This window comes from Elephas maximus, chromosome 3 (assembly GCF_024166365.1).
Source record: "Elephas maximus indicus isolate mEleMax1 chromosome 3, mEleMax1 primary haplotype, whole genome shotgun sequence".
Classification (NCBI taxonomy): Eukaryota; Metazoa; Chordata; class Mammalia; order Proboscidea; family Elephantidae; genus Elephas; species Elephas maximus.
In genome coordinates, this window is record NC_064821.1 from 27911002 (window position 1) to 27933903 (window position 22902).

Below are 22902 nucleotides of genomic sequence, written 5' to 3' on the forward strand. Positions count from 1 at the left end.
TGTATGTTCACAAGACACCTTCTCCCTATGTGGGACTGTCTCCATGTCTGTTCTTTCTCTTAATAAACCACCACTCAGGAGGGATTAGGACCTGCCCTACTCCAGTATGACCTCATTAACTAAAGTGGTAACAAAAGAAAAACTCTATTTCAAACAAGTTCACATTCACAGATGTAAAGGTTAGGACTTGAGTGTATCTTTTGAGGCGACAAAATTCAATCTGTAACAACTACCTTTTGGTATTGAGTTCTCTTTTTCTAATTAGTTCTGCTTATATTTTTATTCATTATGTTCATTTTGCTGTTCTCTTTTAACTTGATAAAGTTCATTTTTATAAACTTCCTTTATTAAATTACAACAAACAGCAAAAAGTAGTAATCATAATGTAACCTCTACCCAGGTGTTTTAGTCATCCTGTGCTGCTATAACAGAAATACCACAAGTGGATGGCTTTAACAAAGAGAAGTTTATTCTCACAGTCCAGTAAGCTAGAAGTCCTAATTCAGGGCACCAGCTCCAGGGGAAGGCTGTCTTTGTTGGCTCTGGAGGAAAGTCCTCATCTTCAGTCTTCCCATGGTCTGGGAGCATCTCAACCTCAGGTCCAAAGGATGTGCTCTGCTCATGGCACTGCTTTCTTTATGGTATGAGGTTCCTTTGTCTCTCTGCTTACTTCTCTCCTTTACATCTGAAAAGAGATTGGTTTAAGACACTATCTAATCTTGTAGATCTCATCAGTATAACTGCCACTAATCCACCTTATTATAGGATTTGCAACACACAGGGAAATCATATCAGATGGTAAAATGGTAGACATAGAACCATACAAGGGAATCATGCCAAGCTGACAGATATTTTGGGGGGACACAATTCAATACATGACAGTGGATGAGGGTAAAGGATTGATATTTCCGTAACACCAATTTATTTCTTTTAGTATAATACCTTTAGCATATTGATCTAATAATATCTTCCCTGTTAAGATTTGGTGTATCTCTCCTCTACTTACTACACCAGAAATGTCTTAGGCTGGGTTCTCCAGAGAAGCAAAACCAGTAAAGCATGTAAATATATAGAGAGATTTATATCAAGAAAACGGCTCATGCAATGGTAGAGGCTGGGATGTCCCAAGTCCATGGATCGGGATAGAGGCTTCTCTCAATTTGCTTAGCCAAGGGCTGGCGAACCCAAGATCAGCAGGTCGGTGAGCAGGGCTCCCGCCCTTAGGCTGTGAAGATGGACGAATCCTAAGGTCTACAGATAAGCTGGTAGCTCAAGTCCCAAGAGCTGGAGGTCAGACAAAGAGGAAGCAGCTGCAGGATCCAGAGTGAGCAAAAAAGCCAGAACATCTGCTTATATTTGGATGCAGGCCACACCTCCAAGGAAACACCCTTCAAACTGATTGGCTACTCAAAGCACACTCTATCATGGCAGTATCACATATAAACACCTAGAATCATGGCCCCACCAAGTGGACAATCTGAACCATCACATCATCTATGCCAAAATGAAATCCTTTTCCTTAAAATACCATAACCAAAGTAAAAACACAAAATGGAAAATACTGCAATCATGTAATTCACAAATGATGTCTATCACATTATCTAACAAAAAGCCTAAAAAAAAGGTTAAAAAGACATGACCAGGTATTTCTTTTAAAAAAAAAAAAAAACAGCGAAAGCATTTCCAAGTGTTCACAAACATCACTGATCAGGGAAAGGCAAATTAAAACCACCATGAGATACTATCTCACAACCACTTTGGAAAAACATAGTCATGACATAATAAGGTTGAACATGTACAGATGAAACAAATTACAGAGGCAGACGTAAGTAACAGTAACTTTCATAGTTTTTAAAATCACATAAGGAGTAATACCTCATTACGGGATACAGATAAAATGGGATATATACATATAAAAGCTATGTAGAAAGGTAAACAGCTAACAAAGTTCAAAAGAGATTCCTTTTAGATAGAAAAATGTGATGCAATGGGACAGAAACTCATGGATCAAGTAATCTATTTCTTGGTCTGCAAAGTTTATCTAGGGGCTCAGTATTTTGTTCTTTGTTAACAGTACTTACGCATTTTCATAAAGGTCCCTGGGTGGCACATACAGTTTGCCCTCAACTAATCTAAAGGTTGGCAGTTCAAACCCAATGAACATCGCTGCAGAAGCCCTTGTGATCTGCTTCCAAAAAGATTCGACAGCAATGGGTTTGGGGTTTTTTTTTTCCATGTATTTTCATATAATTTCCTGTATACAAAAAAAAAAAATCCCAATGCCATCAAATTGATTGTCTCACAGTGACCCTATCCCTGTATGTATGCTATAATTACCGAATTTCTTAAGCATAGGAAAAAAACATAGAATGAGCAGAATAAGGTGGCAGAAATAACACTTCATTAGTATCAGAGCACATGTGATTTAACATGTAAACTGACACTTCAAATTAGACTTCAAAATCTTATTAAATGTCCATACTCAAAATAACTAAAACCAGAAAGGTTGAAAATAACAGTATTTTAAAAGTACATAAACATATGAATGATTATGGTAGGCAGAATAGCAGCTCCCCAAAGATATCCACATACTAATACCCGGAACCCACAAATACGTGAGATTACATGACCACCAAGAATTAAGGTTGTAAAAGGGATTAAAATTGCTCATCAGCTGACCAAGGAGCACTGCTGACATAACGGTTAGGCTGCTAACGGAAAGATCCACGGTTCAAACCCACATGCTGCTCCACAGGAAAAAAGACATGGCAATCTGCTTTTGTAAAGATTACAGCCTAGAAAACGGTACGGGGCAGCTCTACTCTGTCCTGTGGGGTTGCTGTGAGTCAAAATCAACTCAGCAACACACACTAACAATAATCAGCTGACCTTAATATAGAGAGATTAACCTGGATTATGCAGGTGGGCCCAACAAAATCAAAAGGATCCTTAAAAGAGGGAGACAGTAAGAGATGGTGGCAAGGATTTGGATTGATGTTGTATGGAGGAAGGGGGCCATGAGCCAAGGAATGTAGGCTACTTCTAAAAGGTGGAAAAGGAAATGGATTCTCCTCTAAAACCTCCAGAAAGGAATGCAGTTCTACCAACACCTTGATTTTAGCCCAGTGAAATCCATTTCAGATTTATGACTTCAAGAACCATTAAGATATGTTTATTGTTTTACACCATTATATTTCTGGTAATTTGTTACAACAGCAATAGAAAACTAATACCAATGCAAAGTTGAATAGACTTTAATGTCAAACAAGAGTGGCTATCTTTATTATCTCCAAATCCTATCCTCTTTCCTCCAGAATCTATAACAATTGGAGAACTTTTCCCACCCTGCTGCACAGAATCAGCTTTAAAAAGAGTCCCCAATGACTTTCATGACCAAATCACAAATTCTCATTTAACTCACCAAATCACCATTTGGTACACTTGATCACTGTCTGCTCCTTTCCTTACATTCATACATACCAATCATAATTCTCTTCCTATCTCATGAGCCACTCGTTACTTCTCAATTTATTTGCTACTCCTCCCATGTCCCCAACCACCAAAGTTATGTGTCCTAGAATTAATCTTCAGGGAAAAGCATCTGATCGCACAGATTTAAGTGCCATTTATACACTGATTACTCACAACAAATGTATATCCTCAGCCCAATAAAGACCATTTTTCTCAAGCAGCAAAAAGTTCAGAAACAAACAATCCAATGGCTGATGCAAAGACACCACGGGCGGAAGTATCACTGTTTTTTTAAGCTCAACTGTAATTGTCTGTGGCTTTTGTCCTCAGAGCACAAAACTTACCATCCCAACTCCATGAACTATTTCTGATTTCCAGGAGAGAAGAGGGAAGTGTCAAGTATAACTGCCTGATGAGGCTGTCCCACGTCCAACAGCTTTCCAGGAACTCACAGCAATGATTTCTCTCTACTTCTCGCTAGTCAGTACGTTGGGCTATAACCTCCCATAAACCCAAGCAAAGCTGACACACAGGATTTTTTAGAACTATGAACTTGGATTCTATGTATACTATTTTCCATACAAGGCCAAAGAAATTTTTTCCGTTAACAAAAAAATACCATACCATTCCATGACCTGTTAACAAAGAAATCAGAAAGCAGTACTAAAAAGCATTTACAAGATACCATACTGCCAAATAAAACACTCCCTAATAACCCAGAGTTCATCTAAGACATTATGTAAATGAGAAAGTGTTTAGAGCTGAGCCAAAATGAAAACACCATTATATGAAATGTAATTTACTAAAAAGTTTACTTCAAGCCTTTTAAAAGCAATTAAACTTCATAAAATTACCACAGGAAATTAAGAGTCCAGATATTTCCCTTAAGGATAAGACACACAGAAAGACATTCTCATTTTCATGTCATTTATTTTTGATTTCTCCTCCAATACAAGTTCTCTGTGTACAGTAAGTAAAGAACAGTACCTGAAAGCTTCCCCCAAATTCCTGAACATTCATAGTTCATCCTTCTAATGAGTATTTTCCACATTCAGGGCTGGATTATCCAATAAGCAGGGTAAGCACAGGCTTGACTTGTGCTTACTTACTAATCTGTAGTGAACAACTTCACATATGGTAAAAACCATGCGAAGTTGTTCACTACAGATAAGTAAATACAGTCAGCCCATGCTTACTTTGCTTCCCAGGTAATCCATCCCTGTTAGGAACCATAAATCTGAAGAGAGGCTTTGATTCTGTAGGAAGGTGCGGTGGGGTTGGGAGGGAGAGAGATGCCAGCTATACCTAGAAAGCAGAGTATCTGGCGTGGTAAAAAATGTGAAATTGTTCACTACAGATGACCTGGTAAGTAAGGTAAGCACCGTGCTTACCTTGCCTATTGGATGATCCATCCCTGTCCACATCCTTTTAGGGCTGTGAATTAACTAAAAACATTCCTACATTATTACACTCATACAGCTTCTTTCCAGTATTGGCTTTCACATGTACATTAAGATTTAAACAATGGATGAAGTATTTCCCACATTCCCTACAACCAGTTTCTCTCCAGTGCAAATTACTAAAGATAAAAAAGGGCATTTCCATATTGCTAACATTCATAATATTTTTCTCCATGAGATCATCTAAGAATATCAACATAAAGCAGAACTAAAGTTTTTCCATATCTTACTTTCATACAGATTCTCTCAACTTCAAGTTCTCATCCACTAACACCTGAAGGATTTTTCGTATTTTTTACATTCATACATTTTCTGAAGTACATTAAGTTGTAAGGAATTTCTGAAAGTTTTCCTAAATTGCTTACATTTATATGACATCTTTACATTTTGAGTTCTTAAATGTTGAATACTTAAAAAAGGTCTTCCTTTATCCTTCACACATTCACAGAATTTTATACCAGTATGTATCCTTATGTGCATATTAATCCTGAGCACTACGTAAAGGATTTACTGTTTTTGTAACGTACAGAGGTATTTCTCTAGTGTTAGTTCTCATGTGCTATTAATGTATATGAAATAAAGGTTTTATCTCATTCTTAACTTCGTAAGGCTTTTGCTGTAATTTTAGGTGTAAAATGTTTAAAACAGACTTTCCCATGTCTTAAAACCAGGTTTCTCTCAAGTTCTTACACATCTGTACTGCTCTCCCACATTCTTTGAATTAATAACATTTCTGTTCATGGTAAGTTCCTACATATTATGTACAAGTGAAAACTGAGTGAAGATTTCTGCCATCCTTTACTTTCATAAGGTCTTTTTTCAGATGAGTTTAGATGTGTATACTAAGGTCTCAGGAATACTTACAAGAATTTTTCACATGGCTTAGTTCTTAAGATGTTTAGCAAGTGTGGAAGATCGAGTGGTTTTCCCACGTTCCTTACATTAATAGGGTTTCTCTCCAATCTCGGTTTACATATAAATATTAAGACATGTGGAATATCTAAATGCTTTCAACATTCCTTACACTTACAATGCTTTTACCCAGTGTGAGTTCGCATGTACATGTTAAGATGTGTGGAACAAGTAAATGCTTTCCCATGTTCTTCACATTCATAGGCCTTCTCTCCAGTGTGAGTTCTTACATGTTCATTAAGCATTGAATAATTATTAAAGGTTTTCCCACATTCCTTACATTCATAGTGTTTTTCTCCAGTGTGTGTTCGCGTGTGTAAAACAAGTCCTGAGGAACGATTGAAGGCCTTCCCACATACCTTACATAAATAGGGCTTCTCTCCACTGTGAATTCTTATATGTTTTGTAAGGTATGAGGAATGAAGGAAAGTTTTCCCACATTCTTTACATTCAAATTGTTTTTCTCCATTGTGAATTTGTATGTGTGAAATAAGTCCTGTGGATCGAGTAAAGGCTTTCCCACATTCCAGACATATGTAGGGCTTCTTTCCACTGTGAATTCTTGTATGTTCTGTAAGGTGTGAGGAACTAGTGAAGGCTCTCCCACATTCCTTACATTCATATGGTTTTTCTCCAGTGTGAGTTCTGATGTGTAACTTAAGTCCTGAGGACCGAGCAAAGGCTTTCCCACATTTCCTACAGACATAAGGCTTCTCTCCACTGTGAATTCTTATGTGTTTTGTAAGGTACGAAGAATGAATGAAAGCTTTCCCACATTCCTTACACTGAAATGGTTTTTCTCCATTGTGAATTTGTATGTGTAAGGTAAGTCCTGTAGAACGAGTAAAGGCTTTCCCACATTCCATACATATGTAGGGCTTCTTTCCACTGTGAATTCTTATATGTTCTATAAGGTCAGAGGAATTAGTGAAGGTTTTCCCACATTCCTTACATGCATAAACTTTTTCTCCAATGTGAGATTTCAGAAGTACCTTAAGGTATGACTGATTAGCAAAGGTTCTCCCACGGTCTTTGCCTTCACACATTTCCTCTTGTGTATGAGTTTTCTTGTGCCCAGTAAGATTTGGAAGCTGAGTGAAGACTTTTTCATGTTGAAAAAACTCAAGTTTCTCCCCAACATGGATTTTCTTGTGCAGAATATGAATAAAATTCTTTCTGAAGTCTTTTCCACTCCGATTATCCAGAGATATTTTCTCTCTAACACGGGTTTTCATATGAGTCCTAAGACCTGAGTGTTCACTAAAGGCTTTTCCACATTGGTTAGAGTCATACAGTTTCTCTCCAGCACTGCTGCTCTCCTGTTGATTAAGAGAAAAATGATGACTAAAGACTTTCTCAAGTTCACTATGGTAATAAAATTTCTCCCCCATCACAACTGTTATATAAATGAAACATTATAATGATTGAAGTTTTTACCATTTCACCGTATGTACAGAGTTCCTCCTATCTTCGTTTTTGGTTATTTTACATTGAATAAGCTGACTATAAGGGCGGGAGTGTGCGTTGTATTTTTATTTCCACAGAGCTCCTTAGAATGTCTGATAATTGTTTTGATTAAATTAGGTATCAAAATCTGAATACTGGAGTTACATATATGGAGAGGTGTACTTCTGGAATCTCTGAGAAAAAATAGGGTTCAAGTAAGTTTAGCATACTTCCCAAATATATGATACTCAGAATCTCTTTCTAGAGGCTCTGCTTTTTTTCTGGATAAATGCCATTTGCCTCATAAAATTCTCATGGATTTTGTGCTTCTATTCCTAATACAGAAGAAAGGAATGATCCCTTGTAAATCTTACCAATTCTATCCCATTTGATGTGTTTTGCACAGAAATACCTCGATGAAGTATGGATGCTTTCCTGCTTTTGAACTGCAAATACAATTCTGAAACAAAATAGAAAAATTTAGCTTTAGAGAAAAACTGTGGGATGCAGTTGTTTAAAAACATATGGCATAGGGAATGTCATCAAAAATGGTGGAGTAGCAAACTCCTGGATGCTCTCCTTCCATAAAACAACTAACAAGGTGGGAAAAGCTGTCAGAGTCAACTTTTGTGTAACTCTGGACTCCAGTAAAATAGTTATAACAACCAAGGGAACACAAAAGGAAGAAAGAAGGGCACACTGTGGTAAGAGAGTGCTGTTGCATTTTAAATTGACCGTTTATCATCACTTCCTGTATCAAATGTGGCTGTAAAGATACTAAACTGTGTTCCTGGTGCAGGCTGTTAGTGCCAGGAGGAGAAATATGAACCTCGTTCTCAAAGAATTGGGTTGTGTGGTGCAACCCTACTGGCAACTTCCTCATGGACCAGTGCAAAGATCTGCCTTTGATTCACCCACCTCAAAGAATTCCAGGACTGAGGCAGCTTCCCGTGTGGCTTTTCCAAGCATTTAAAAGGCAAACACTAGCAAAAGCAGTCAGGGAAATGGAAAACAGGACAATCAACAGACCTAAAGGCCTGGGAAGCAAGAGGTTGAGAATGTTGATATGTGAGGAAGTAGGGCTTTTAAAAGCTCCAACATATACCAGGGGATCAAGATTACACGCATGCCCAAAGATATATTCATGATCAGAAAAGACCTTTAAGATCTAAAGCTTTCCAGTCTGGTAGACATTCAAGGTCTACGCAAGCAGGAAGTGAACACTAAAGAGAAAGTTGTAAACAGCCTGCCTCAGAGCTCCAACACAGAGCCAATGAGCAAAGACTGAGAGTATTTTTATTTTCTTGGCACCAGGCATTCATGAAAACTAAGCTAATGGAACACGTGTTTTAGAGGCCACACACAAAGAACAAAGACTTTACAAAAACAGCATAGAAAATTCACTAAACAAACACCAACCCACTCAACCAGCAACCGCAAATCCTGGGGAGAAGGGAGAGACAGATTTCAAGAACTGCCATATTGTATTATTCAAGATGTCTAGTTTTCAAAAAAAAGTTGAGTCGTGTAAATAAACACATAAAAATTACTAACAGAAACTGTCCCTGAGTTAAGTCAAGGTACTGGACTTAGCAGACCAACACTTGAAATCAAGTTCCTTAAATATGATGAAAGAGCTAAAGGAAAATAAGGACAAAGAACTAAAAAAAAAAAAAAACCCAGGAAAATGACATCTCATCAAAACAAAGAAATAGAAATTACAAAAAGAAACGAAATAGAAATTCTGGAGCTAAAAACAAGTGAAATGAAATATTCACTACAGGGTTCAAAAGCAGATTTGAGCAGGCAATAGAAAAATAGAAGGAATCAGTAAACTTGAAGAGAGATCAACTGAGTTTATCCAGTCTCGGCAGCAGAAAGGTAGAAGAATGCACAAAAATGAACAGATCCTAAGAGAATTATGAGCTACCTACCATCAAGTGTACTAACATATGCATAATAGAGTCCCAGATAGAGACAGAAAGGGGTAGAAAGAATATTTGAAGAAATAATAGCCAAAAACTTTCCAAATTTCATAAAACACATAAATCTACATATCCAAGAGTGCAACAAAATCCAAGCAGGATAAACTCAAAGAGATCCATACTGAGACATAGTTAGTCAAAAGCCAAAACCAAGAAGGCAATCCTGAAAGCAGCCAGAGAGAAGTGACTCATCACGTACAAGGGATACTCAGTAGTAGTGATGGTGGATTTCTCATCAGAAACAACAGAAGCCAGAGGGCAGTGGAACGTTATTTAAACTGCTGAAAGAAAAGACCTGTCAATTAAAAAACCTGTATTAGACAAAATTATCCTTCAAAAACACAAGGCGAAATTAAAATATTCTCAGATAAACAAATGCTGAGGAAGTATGATGCTCACAGACCTGCCCTACAAGAAATGCTAAAGGGAGCCTTTCAGAATGAAATGACACTAGAATTAAAAAACATCAATAAAAATAACTACATAAATAAATATAAAGGTCGGTATAGTTGTATTTTTTGTTTGTAACTTTTTATTTCCTATATGATTTAAAAGACAAAGGCATAAAACAAAAGTTGTACGCCTATGTTAATTGACATACAATGTAGAAAGAAGTAATCTGAGACAACAACAGAAAGGCGGAATGGAGCTATACAAGCAGAATTTTTGAATACTACTAAGATGGAATTAATTCACAATTGATTGTCATGAAGTTGTTAATTAATAGTACCCAAGATAACCACTAAGAAAAAAAGCTTAAAAATATACAAAAAAAAAGAAAGGAAAGGGAATCAAAACAGTATTCTAAGGAAAATCATTGCAAAAGAATATAATGGAAAAATTGAGGAACAAACATGATATATAACACATAGAAGAAAATCATCAAAATGTCCGAAGTTCTCTCTTATCATCAATTAAATGTAAACACAACAGACTCCCCAATCAAAAGGCAGAGATCGGCTGAATAAAATTTTTTAAAAAATGATCCAACTACATGCTGTCTACAAGAGACTCATGTTAGCTTCAAAAACACATACGTACTGAAAGTAAGAGGATGGAAAAGATAAACCATGCATAAGAGAGGTAAGTGGCTAGACTAATATCAGACAAAACAGATTTTAAGTCAAAAATTGCTACAAGAAATAACATATATTGATAAAAGTGTCAACCCATCAAAAATATACGATTATAAATACATGTGCACCTAACAGAGCCCTAAAATATATTAATTATTGACATTATTGAAGGGAGAAGGCAGTTCTACAGTATTTGTTGAAGACCTCAATATCCCACTTCCAATAATGGACAGAACTAGAAAGAAAATCAGTAAGAAATTGAACACTTGAACAACACTATAAACTAAACTTAAAGTACATACATAGAACATTCCACCCAAAGACAGCAGAATACACATTTTTCTTAAACACACATGGAACATTCTTTAGAATAGGCCACACGTTAGGCCACAAAAAGCGACTAAAAATTTTAAAAGGCTGAAGTCATACAAAGTATCTTCTTCTACCACAATGGAATAAGAAATCAGGAAGAGAAGAAAAACTGGAAAATGCACAAATACGTGGAAATTAAACAACACACATTCTTTAAAAAACCAAAGGATGAAAAAGGAAATTACAAGTGAAATTATAAAACACACTGCAGTAAACACAAATGAGTATATAACATGAAAATTTATGGGATGAAGAAAATGCAGTGCTCGGAGGGAAATTTCTAACTGTAAATGCCTACATTCAAAGTAAGAAAGATCCCAAATCAGTAACCTAACTTTATACCTTAAGAAACTGAACAAGAGCAAGCTAAGCCCAAAGCTAGAAGGGAGGAAACAATAAATATTACAGTGAAGATAAATGAAACAGAGTACAAAAACAACAGGATCAATGAAACTAAAAGTTGGTTCTTTAAAAAAAATTGATAAACTTTTACCTAGATTGACCAAGAAAAAAAATATGCAAATTACTAAAATCATAAATGCAAGTGCAAATATTACAACAGGACTTACAAAAATAAAAAGAATCACAAGAGAATACTATGAATAATTATACGCCAAGAATCCAGAAAACCTAGATGGACTAGGCACATTCCTATACAGACACCAACTACTGAAACTGCATCAAGAAGAAATAATCTGAATAGATCTAAAACAAGTAAAAAGACTGAACCAGTTATCAGAAACCTCCCAATAAAGAAAAGGCCAAGGTCAGGAAATTTCACTGAAAAATTCTACAAGACACTTAAAAGAATTAACACAAATTCTTCTGGAAAAAAAAAAAAACAGAAGGAAATACTTCCTAATATATGCTATGAGCCCTGCATTATGCGATATGAAAGCCAAATAAAGATATCACAAGAATTAAAAAACTACAGACCAATACCCAAATTGTTAAAGAAGAAGTAAAACTATTGCTATTTGGAGACATGATCCTACATAGAAAAAAATCCCAAAGAATGCACAAGAAAGCAAGTAGAATAAACAAATTTAGAAAAGTGGTAGGATACAAGGTCAAAACAAAAATTAGTTGTGCTGCTATACACCAGCAATGAACAATGTGAAGAAAGAAATTAAGAAAACAATCCCATTTACAATAACATCTAAAAGAATAAAATACCTGGGAATAAATTCAACCAGGGAGGTGAAAGACTTACTCACTGTAAAGTATAAAACATTGCTGAATGAAAGAACACAAAAATAAATGGAAAGACATTCTGTCCTGATGGATTCGAAGGCTTAATCCTGTTAAAATGTCAATACCATGGAATCTACAGATTCAATGCAATCCCTATAAAATTCCGTCTTTTTTGCATAAATGGAAAATTCAATCCTCAATTCATATGGAAAGGCAAAGAATCCTGAATAGCCTAAACAGTCTTGAAAATGAAGAACAAAGTAGGACTCATACTTTCTGATTTCGAAACGTACTATAAAGCTACAGTAATAAACAGTCTGAAATTGGTGTAACAACAGACATACAGACCAATAGAATTGAGAGTCCAGAAATAAACCTATACATTCTTGTTCAGTTGATTTTCAACAAAGATGTTAAGTCCATTCACTGGGCAAAGAACAGGCTCCTCAATAATGGTGCTGTGACAACGAGATCTCCAAATGCAAAAGAATGAAGCTGGACCCATGCCTCACAGGATATACAAAAATTAACTCAAAATGAATCAACAAACGAAAACCAAACCCAGTGCCGTCGAGTCGATTCCGACTCATAGCAACCCTATAGGACAGCGCAGAACTGCCCCGTAGAGTTTCCAAGGAGTGCCTGGCGGATCTGAACTGCCAACCCTTGGGTTAGCAGCTGTAGTACTTAATCACTACGCCACCAGGGTTTGAATCAACAAAGTAAATAAGAAAACTAAACCATAAAACTCTTACAAAAGATCATAAAGTAAAACTTCAAAATCCTGTTTTTGACAATGCATTCTTAGATGCCACATCAAAAGCATGAGCAACAAAGGAAAAAAATATATACAAATTGGGCTTCATTAAAATGAAAAATGTGCATTAAAGGACATTATCAAAAAAAATGAAGCTACAACCTACAGAACGGCAGAAAATATTTAGGGGCCATATACCTGTTAAGGGTTTAATATCCAAGATATATAATGAACTTCTACAACTGAACAAAAAGACAACCCAATTAAAAAATGAACAAAAGACTTGAACATTTCTCCAAAGAACTTACACAAATGGACAATAAGCACATGAACTGATACTCAACGTCATTAGTCACTGTTATTAGGTGCCGTTGAGTCAGTTCTGACTCACAGAGACCCTAGGACAAACAATGAAACACTGCCCAGTGCCACACCATCCCCACAATGCCTGTTATGCTTGAGCCCACTGTTGCAGCCACTGTGTCAATCCATCTCATTAAGGGTTTTCTTTTTTGCTGAGCCTCTACTTTACCAGGCATGATGTCCTTCTCCAGTGACTGATCCCTACTGATGACATGTCCAAAGCGAGACGGGGTCTCATTATGTTCCTTCTAAAAAGTATCCTGGTTGTACTTCTTCCAAGACAGATTTGTTCGTTCTTTTGGCAGTCATTGGTATATTCAATATTCTTTGCCAACACCACAATTCAAAGGCATCAGTTCTTCTTCTGCCTTCCTTATTCATCATAGCCAGCTTCCGAATGCGTATGAAGCAACTGAAAACACCACGGCTTGGGTCAGGTGCACCTTAGTCTTCAAGGTGACATCTTTGCTTTTCAACACTTGAAAGAGGTCTTTTGCAGCATATTTGCCCAATGCAAGGCACCATTTAATTTCTTGATGGCTGCTCCTGGGTGTTGACTGCGGATCCAAGTAAAATGAAATCCTAGCCAACTTCAATCTTTTCTCCATTTATCACGATGTTGCTAATTGGTCCAGCTGTGAAGATTTTTGTTTTCTTTATGCTGATGTGTAACCCGTACTAAAGGCTGTGGTCTTTGATCTCCATCAGTAAGCGCTTCAAATCCTCTTCACCTCCAGCAACCATTGTGTCATCTGCATAACACAGGTTGTTAAAGAGTCTTCCTCGAATCCTGATGCCCCATTCTTCTTCATATAGACCAGCCTCTCAGATTATTTGCTCAACATACATACTGAGTAAGTATGGTGAAAGAATACAACCCTAACACACACCTTTCCTGACTTTAAACGACACAGCATCCCCTCGTTCTAATCCAATGACTGCCTCTTGATCTATGTACACGTTCCTCACGGACCCAATTAAGTGTTCTGGAATCCCACTCTTCACAATGTTATCCATAATTTGATATGATCCAGAGTCATATGCCTTTGCATAGTCAGTAAAACAAAGGTCAGTAAAACATCTTTCAGGTATTCTCTGCTTTCAGCCAGAATCCATCTGACATCAGCAATGATATCCCTGGTTCCACATCCTCTTCTGAATCCAGCTTGAATTTCTGGCAGTTCCCTGCTGACCACTTTTGAATGATCTAGAGCAAAATTTTACTTGCATGTGGTATTAATGACACTGTTCCATAAATTCCACGTTCAGTTTAATCACCTTTCTTGGGAATAGGCATAAATATGAATCTCTTCCAGTCATTTGGCCACATAGCTGTCTTCCAAGTTTCTTGGCATAGACAAGTGAGCACTTCCAGCAGTGCACCCATTTGTTGAACAACTCTGGTATTCCGTCAATTCCCAGATCCTTGCCTTTTGCCAATGCCTTCACTGCAGCTTAGACTTCTTCCTTCAGTACCATCAATTCCGGGTTATACGATACCTCCTGAAATGGTTGAACGTCACCCAGTTCCTTTTGGTATAGTGACTCTGTGTGTATCTTCCACCTTCTTTTGATGCTTCCGTGTCATTTAATATCTTCTCTGTAGAATCCTTCAATATTGTAACTCAAGGCTTGAATTTTTCTTCGTTCTTTCAGCTTGAGAAATGCCAAGGGTGTTCTTCCCTTTTGGTTTTCTATCGCCAGGTCTTTGCACTTGTCATTATAATACTTTGCCTTCTTGAACCACCCTTTGAAATCTTCTGTTCAGCTCTTTCATTTCATCATTTCTTCCTTTTGCTTTAGCTACTCGACGTTCAAGAGCAAGTTTCAGAGTCTCTTCTGACATCCATTTTGGTCTTACCTTTTTAACTATCTCTTGCTTTCTTTCATGTATGATGCCTTTGATGTCATTTCACAACTCATCTGGTCTTTGGTCACTGGTGTTCAATGTGTCAAATCTATTCTTGAGATGGTCTCTAAATTCAGGTATGATATACTCAAGGTTATACTTTGGCTCTCGTAGAACTGTTCTAATTTTCTTCAGTTTCAACTTGAACTTGCCATGAGCAATTGATGGTCTGTTCCATAGTCAGCCTCTGGCCTTGTTCTGACGGATAATACTGAGCTTTTCCATCATCTCTTTCCACAGATGTAGCTGATTTGATTCCTTTCTTCCATCTGGCAAGGTCTACGTGTACAGTTGCCATTTATGTTGGTGAAAAAGGTATTTGCAATGAAAAAGTCATCTGTCTTGCAAAATCCTATCATGTGATCTCCAGCACTGTTTCTATCATCAAGGCTGTATCTTCCAATTACCGATCATTTTTCTGTTTCCAACTTTCGCATTCCAATCATCAGTAATTATCAATGCATATCGATTGCATGTTCGATCAATTTCAGACTGTAGAAGTTGGTAAAAACCTTCAATTTCTTCATCTTTGGCCTTATTGATTGATGTATAAATTTGAATACCAGTCGTATTAACTGGTCTTCCTTATAGGCATGTGTAGGCCTATCACTGGCAGCACTACACTTCAGGATAAATCTTGAAATGTTCTTTGTAACAATGAATGCAACACCATTCCTTTTCAAGTTGCTGTTCCTGGCATAATAGACCATATGACCGTCTGATTCAAAATGGCCAATACCTGTCCATTTCAGCTCACTAATGCCTAGAATATCGATGTTTTGTGCTCCATTTCGGACGATTTCCATTTTTCCTAGATTCATACTTCGTACATTCCACATTCCAATTATTAATGTTTGCAGCTGTTATTTCCCATTCTGAGTCATACCACATCAGCAAATCAAAGTCCCAAAAGCTTAATTCCATCCAAGTCATTAAGGTCAACTCTACTTCGAGGAGGCAGCTCTTCCCCAGTCATATTTTGAGTGCCTTGCAACCTGAGGGGCTTACCTTCTGGCAACGTTGTACTGCTATTCATAAGGTTTTCACTGGCTAATTCTTTTCAGAAGTAGACTGCCAGGTTCTTCTTCCTAGTCTGTCTTAGCCTGGAAGCTCAGTGGAAACCTGTCTTCCACAGGTGACCCTGCTGGTATCTGAATGCCAGTGACATAGCTTCAGCATCACAGCAACACACAATCCCCCACTGTACGACAAACTGACAGGCACATGGGGGCATAATTCATTAGGTAAATGAAAATCAAAACTACAATGAGAAACCACCTCACACTAGGATGGCTATTTTCAGGAAAATGGAAAATAACAAGTGTTGGTGAGGATATGGAGATATTGAAACCCTCCCGAATTGCAGAACTGTAAAATGACTCACACACCACAAAAAACAGTTTAACGGTTCCTCAGAAAGTTAACAGAATTACCATATGACCCAGCAATTCCATTCCTAGGTATGAAAGACCTAAAGGCAGAGACCCAAACAGATACTTGTATACTAATGCTCATTGCAGCATTATTCGCAATAGCCAAAAGGTGGAAACTCGCGTGTCCATCAACAAATGAATGGATAAACAAAATACATACACAATGTAATATTACTCAGTCATAAAGAGAAATGAAATTCTGATACACACTACAATATGGATGAACCTTGAAAACATTATGCTGAAACATTATCAGATACAAAGGACAACTATTCTATGATCCACTTATATGAAATACCTAGAATAAACACATGCATAAAAACAAATGCTTTATTAGGAGTCAGTGAGGCGAAGGCAGTGGAAATTATTGCTGAAGGGGTACTGAGTTTCTGTTTGGAGGAGATGTAAAGCCTTTGGAAACGGACAGTAGTAAATGTGGGCAACAAACCCGGGTGGCACAAGCAGTTTGAGATTGGGTACTAACCCAAAGGTTGGTGGTTTGAACCCACCCAGCAGCTCCATGGATGAAAAGACCTGATGATCTGCTTCTATAAAGATTAACCCTTCGCCATCGGGTAGATTCTGACTCACAGGGACCCAAGAAAATCTTATGGCGCAATTCTTACTCTGAAACTATGGGGTGCCCTGGTCTGGGGCCAACTCAACAGCAGCAAACAAAAACAAATGTGGGGAACAACAAGGTAAGTGTAATTAATGTTATTAAATTGTATGCAAAAATGGTTGAAATTTCAACCTTCTGTTTTATATATTTTACCACCAAAAAAAAAAAAAAAAACCATAGGTAATTACCAAAAAATAATATTCTGAAAAATTGAGGCTGAGAGTACAGAAAAAGAAGACTGAATCAAGAAAACAAGATAGGAAGGTATTGGGAGAAGAGCTACATGCAAATTAATGAAATTTTCAAGGAAACTGGACAGATCTTTCCGAGAGACCAGTAGAAGGTTGAGAGGATGAATAGAAATTTCAAGATGAAGGCAAGGTAAAACCACCTGAAGAACCTCAGAATATGAATGGCCTCAGCCTTCTAAGAAATGAGTACGTCTTAAAAAGACTGACTGCTCAGTAACATTTCCAAACATACTGCTCTCTCCCACACGAGAGCTGCTCTTCATAATACCGTAGCTGCATGTAAACTCACCCTTCAGGACTCCTCTCTCCCCGGTCCTCAGTTCTTCTTGTTCCAATCGAGAGATCAGATTAGGTTTGCATAATTTGTACCCTGCTCAAGGGAAAGATATGTGAAAGAAGAGGATTGTGCTATACATAACAAACATTTCCTTTTCCAATCAGAGATTCTGAAGTCTGTCAAGTCTCACTTTAAGAACAGCAAAATAGTCATGCAAAATTTTTATAAAAATTAAATAGTAAAACTATTTTAAAAGGAGCAAAATTTCAAGCACATTTTCTTTACCCTAAAATGGTTAGAGATTTCTAAGCCCTGAAACCCATGCCCAACCTCATGCACACTGAAAAAGACTTAAGGTTTTTAGCCCATAAAGGACATAAAGTTATTTATTTAGACTAATCTTCATTTTCACGTGGAAGCCACTGGACTATAAGACTAATGAGGTCAGAGACCATGTCTATCTTGTTTACCACTGCATTCCCATTTGACAACATAGTTATAAGAAATATTCCATAAAAGACTTAGAGGAAAAAATGATGCCAGCCTTACCTACTGTGACCAGGTTCCTATAGTTCTCCAGCATCACATCTCTGTAGAGATCTCTCTGCATTTCACCCAGCAAGGTCCACTCCTCTTGGGTAAAGTCTATAGCCACATCTTCAAAGGTCACTAAGTCCTAAATCATCACACACAGGCAGGCTTCAGCTAAGTACCATTTTCTTCACTGTTCTCAGGAAGATGAATGGCAGATTGAGAAAAGAAGACCTGAGCCTAGACAGTACTCCTGGGCTGAATCCTCAAACTTCTTCTTCTCTCGAGCTACCCACACTGCCTGGTGATCTCATGCAGCCACATGGTTTTGCCAGCATCACACACGTGACTGAACTTATCTTACCACAACTTTACTGTGGGCTCTTCTCATCTTATCCCTCCTCTATTTACAGGCTGCAGTTAGTCCTGAGCACACTGCAGAACTCTAAAATCTGAAGACAGATGAATTATTTCAAGTGACACAAAAATTTGAGATTAGACACCTTCATCTCCTTCCTTCTGATCTGACAAAATAAGCCAACAAGCAAAGTGAGTATCAGAAAGAATTAGCAAATACTGTGATAATATTATCACTTCCAGTGTAAACTCTACAATCTGAGATAACACAGACCCTGGGGAATTTCAACAGGTGACTCATTCCCTGAGCAGGGTAGTATTTGCTTTGAGAAGCTCAGGGACATTACAAGGGGACATGGCTACCTGATGGAAACAAGCATGACGTTGTGCAGAAAAGTCAACTTTCCACTTGCCTGATAAGAATCGGTTAGCAACCCAGTCACCATCCTTCTCTCCTCTGTTTTCCTCTCATGAAGACAGAAAGGGTCCCAAGAAAGAAGACCTCAAGAATAAGAATGATAACATAAAATTCCAAGCCTAATCCACAATACCAACAATTATATGCCTAGAAGCTGTTCCACACCATGCATATAACATACACACACTACTTCCATAATGAGCCAAAGCAGCTCTGATTTACCTGAAGTCAGAATAGGGTTCTCTGGATCTTGCTAGCTATGACGAAGAGGTTATAGCTACAGAAATGTTATAATTACAGAAATTAAAGCACACAGAGGTAGTGGTATATTTGACAGACATGGTAAAACTCATGAATATTTTATCCTCCTCCACACACACTCCTTGCATTACAAATCCCAAGAACCTGACTCATAAACACTCTGGCCCATTTCAGTAGCTTAAATGGCCCACAGCAAGACTGCTCAGCCCCTGAGCAATGGATCCACTATCAGTGAAGGAACTAAACAGAGTATTTGAAAAGAACCACCAACGAGGACTTACCACACACAGGAGTCAGATCAACGGCTGCCATCCTGTAAAACTGGTAGTGAAATTTTCCTGAATCTTCTACTTCTTGCTCAGAAGATCACTTCAGAGAAGATGGTAAATTTAAACTGATAGGTTGATCTTGATTTCTCTTAGTACACTGGTGTCTGGGCAACCGGCTCACAACATCAATTGTTAAGCAACAAATGTTTCTTCTCAGTCATCAAACATCATACATTTATCCTCTCACCATATAGATAAAAACATATGACCAGCCATTAAAAACTGTTGACTATTACACCATGCAAGTATCAATAACAATTGTCACTTATGGAGCACCTATTAGGAGCTCTACATATGTAGTCCCCTTTAATTGTCCTAATAACCTTCCAAATTGGGTATTAATGCTGTCATTCAATAGCTGAGAAAACTGAGTTCAGACTGGATTAGTAACTGGCCCAAAGTCACCCAATTAGGAAGTGGCAAGTCGGGAGCGGAAACTGTGGTGGCGTAGTGGTTAAGTGCTACAGCTGCTAACCAAGAGGTCAGCAGTTCGAATCCGCCAGGCACTCCTTAGTATCTCTATCAGGCAGTTCTGCTCTGTCCTATAGGGTCACTAAAAGTCGGAATCAACTCGACAGCAGGGGGTTCGGTTTTTTTTTGGTGGGACTCAGGAGTAAAAACAGAATGCTCTGTCAAAAGCTTGACCTCTTACAGCAGTTGCTGTTTCTGACATGAACAGAATTCAGTCCAGGCCACTGCTAGGCATAATGGAGAGAAGAAAAACAGAAAATTTTACCCAGTTCAGACTGCCCCAGGTGCCTGCTCCAGGAGTTTGCGTGGGTTTGGAAGCTTTGTCTCCCTTTTGTCATTTAACTATGCCCTATTCCTTCATTCATACAGCAAGTATTTATTAAGGGCCTTCCCTGTGTCAGGCCATGTACTTGTCATATGGAGGGAACAGTGACCTACACAGAAAATGTCCCAGCTTTTAAGGATCTCACATTTTAATGGGGGAATTAGAAGTAATCAACAAATAACTGATTTATCAGCTGGTGATCAGCACTTGTATGAGTAACTTTAAATATAAGAATCAGCAGAAAGTCAAATTCCATGAGGCAGAGATCAAATATATCCCAGATTTCCATACTTCAAGGTGCTGTACCACTCCACCTGACAGTGCCCACTCACCCTCCCCTCAGCACTCTTTCCTCTCCTGTTTGAGTTTGGCATTTGATGCAACATCTCACAGAACTCACAAACTGTACTTATCGTTAAGTGGCTTATTAAGGAAGTAACGGAGTACAGCTTGGGATCAGGATCAACAGGCTACGACTCAGGACCAGGATTAGGAAGCATGAAGGCAAAGCCTCCCTTCTTCAATGAAAGACAGCTCTCTCAGCCCCTCGTGGCCGTGCAGGTCTGTCTCTCCTCCCTCTGTCCCTCTCCCGCTCCCATCCCTCTCCCTCCCTCTCTCTCTCCCTCTCTTCTTTGCCCCCTCAGGAAGGCTCCCCTTGGCCCTGCCATCTGTCACCACTGGCTCTGCCACTGGGTCCCTTCTGGGCCTGTCTCTGCCACCAGTGTTACAACCCCTTAAGCCATGTTATAGCTATTTCAGGGGATTCCTTGCCTCCCCTCTCTCTTTCTGCTGCTGTTTCTTGTTGCTTCTCTGTCTGAAAAACCTCTGTGGGGCTAACTGCTTAAATACACAAAATCCTTGTCAATTTCAAGGCATGGCACTCCCACCAGGGCCACAAACTGACCAACTCCCTCTCAGTAGGCCACAGATATTTCATTTGCACAGTAGGCTACAACTCACTTCATCTTCATGGTCTATTGACCAATCCTTGCAAGGTGCATACCAATCACAGGGCAGGCTGCCGCCCAGGACCAGACAAAAAGTATCAAACCAAGTTGTTTACAGCTTGCCTAGGAAACGTCAATCAACCTGGACAAGAGTAACAAACCCTCAGGAGTAGTAAACTAGGGCAAAGGTAACTCCTCAGGACTTAGGGGGAAAAAAATCACTCAAGCTGTCTTTCCGAGAACCAAGGTGAAAGGCCACATAAAGGAACTCATTTCACCACAGCAGTATAGTTAAAAAATAATCAACTCCATGAAAGTATAAGGAGTACTACATACACGAATATATTTGTTATAAACACAAGGCTGGTTTGAGGTAGGAAAATAGCAGAAGAGGGAAATAACCACTTCAGAGGACTCCGGAAATTAATCCCTCATGTACACTTTTGATCCAAACACAATTTGAACATCATAATTTTAGGAAAAACTCAACATACATTTCAAACCCTGGCCACTTCAGCAGGGTCCCATGCATGCATTATCGTTGTGTTCTCAATAGTTCAAATGCTAACAAATGGTCAAGCTACCAACAAGGGCATGTGGGTGTTTACCGTACTGGACTTTCGAACTTTCTTTGATTTAGAAATTTTGAAACTAAAAATGTAAGGGGGGGGACACTTGGTCCAAGCACATCTTACAGTCAAGACAATTTTAATTCCTGTTAGTAGCACAATGACGTTTGCACCCTCCTTCTTCTTGGACATCCCTTCATTGTGAAGTTCTTGGGGGGACGTTCAGCTGCTACTGACCTCGAAAACAGCTCAGTAATCCTGCTCTGCTTTAGTAAAAAAGCTTGTGGCAACACGTGGTTTTATTTCTAGAAACCGACAAAGCCTACAAACGTAGGAAAGCATTTTAACACCAGAATAATTGATCAAACTTCAATAACCGACGCCCACAGCCAGATGGACTCTGCCCATACTCACCGGATCCGCCTTAATCGCCACGTCGGTGAGAAGAGGACGCTGGGGCCGTGGGTGACGGTGGGGATGCTATTCCTTCAGGAGAAAAGTCAGAAAGGTGCTTGAAATGTTCTTGAAAAAGGAGTTACAGCGGGGAAAAAGGCCCCGCGAACGCACCTGCCGCATTTCCCCACCTGCCTCCTCCCGGGAACAGACGCCCGGAGCCCAGCCTCGGCGGACGCGATAGGCGTAGGCCCGGCCGCTCGGCGGAAACGCGTTAGCTGCGCCGGGAGGCCCCCAGCGCGCGGCCGGCGAGAAGAAGCGCCGCGACTCCCAAGCAGGCGCAGGCGCCGGCGCCCAGCGCGGCCGGAAAGCAACTCCGAGCCAGGGCGCTCCCCCACCCTCCTCCCTCCCTTCCTCCTTCCCTCCCTCCAGATCCCACCTGAGGCGGACGGAGGCGGAAACCGACCCCTGACGCCTGCGGAAGCGCTAGGGCTTGCGGACTTACACTGCCGCTTCCGGTCACCGCAAGGCGAACAGCATAAGGGGCAGGGCCCCTGGAGCACCGGGATTAAGGTTACGTGAGGTAGGGAGGAGGTGGCAGCAGTCGCTTTTTTCTGACCAAAAAAAAAAAAAAAAACCAAACCCGTTGCCGTGGAGTCGATTCCGACTCATAGCGACCTTATAGGAAAGAATAGAACTGTCCCGTAGAGTTTCCAAGGAGCGCCGGGCGGTTTTGAACTGCTGACCGTTTGGTTGGCAGCCGTAGCATTTAA

At 39.1% G+C, this 22902-nt stretch overlaps 1 protein-coding gene across 9 annotated transcripts; it reads right to left on the reverse strand.

The window, feature by feature from the left end:
* Positions 1-402: 402 nt before the first annotated feature.
* LOC126072110 (zinc finger protein 846-like) lies at positions 403-22701 on the reverse strand. 9 transcript variants are annotated; one of them, XM_049876785.1, is made up of 8 exons: positions 22635-22701; positions 22151-22222; positions 19377-19606; positions 18830-18918; positions 18078-18204; positions 17541-17621; positions 7664-7749; positions 4308-7162 (listed from the first exon to the last, which is right to left on the reverse strand). In XM_049876785.1, the coding sequence occupies exons 3-8, from the start codon at positions 19405-19407 to the stop codon at positions 5969-5971; spliced, it is 1608 nt and encodes a 535-aa protein (XP_049732742.1). In that variant the 5' UTR covers positions 19408-19606; positions 22151-22222; positions 22635-22701; the 3' UTR covers positions 4308-5968. The 9 variants fall into 9 exon arrangements, with proteins under 9 accessions (XP_049732747.1, XP_049732745.1, XP_049732742.1 ...); XM_049876787.1 differs by lacking the exon at positions 22635-22701 and adding an exon at positions 22569-22596 and having other exon boundaries at positions 19377-19464; XM_049876790.1 differs by lacking the exon at positions 22635-22701 and adding an exon at positions 403-685 and having other exon boundaries at positions 6836-7162; positions 19377-22519.
* Between the last annotated feature and the right edge of the window lie 201 nt (positions 22702-22902).

Coding starts and splice junctions, on each gene's coding strand:
- LOC126072110 (XM_049876785.1), bottom strand. CDS start 19,407: ATGGCAGCCGTTGATCTGACTCCTGTGTGTG. Junction 18,919..19,376: donor TGATCTGACTCCTGTGTGTG/GTAAGTCCTCGT, acceptor CTTATTCTTGAG/GTCTTCTTTCTTGGGACCCT. Junction 7,163..7,663: donor CATCAAATGGGATAGAATTG/GTAAGATTTACA, acceptor CTTAATCAACAG/GAGAGCAGCAGTGCTGGAGA.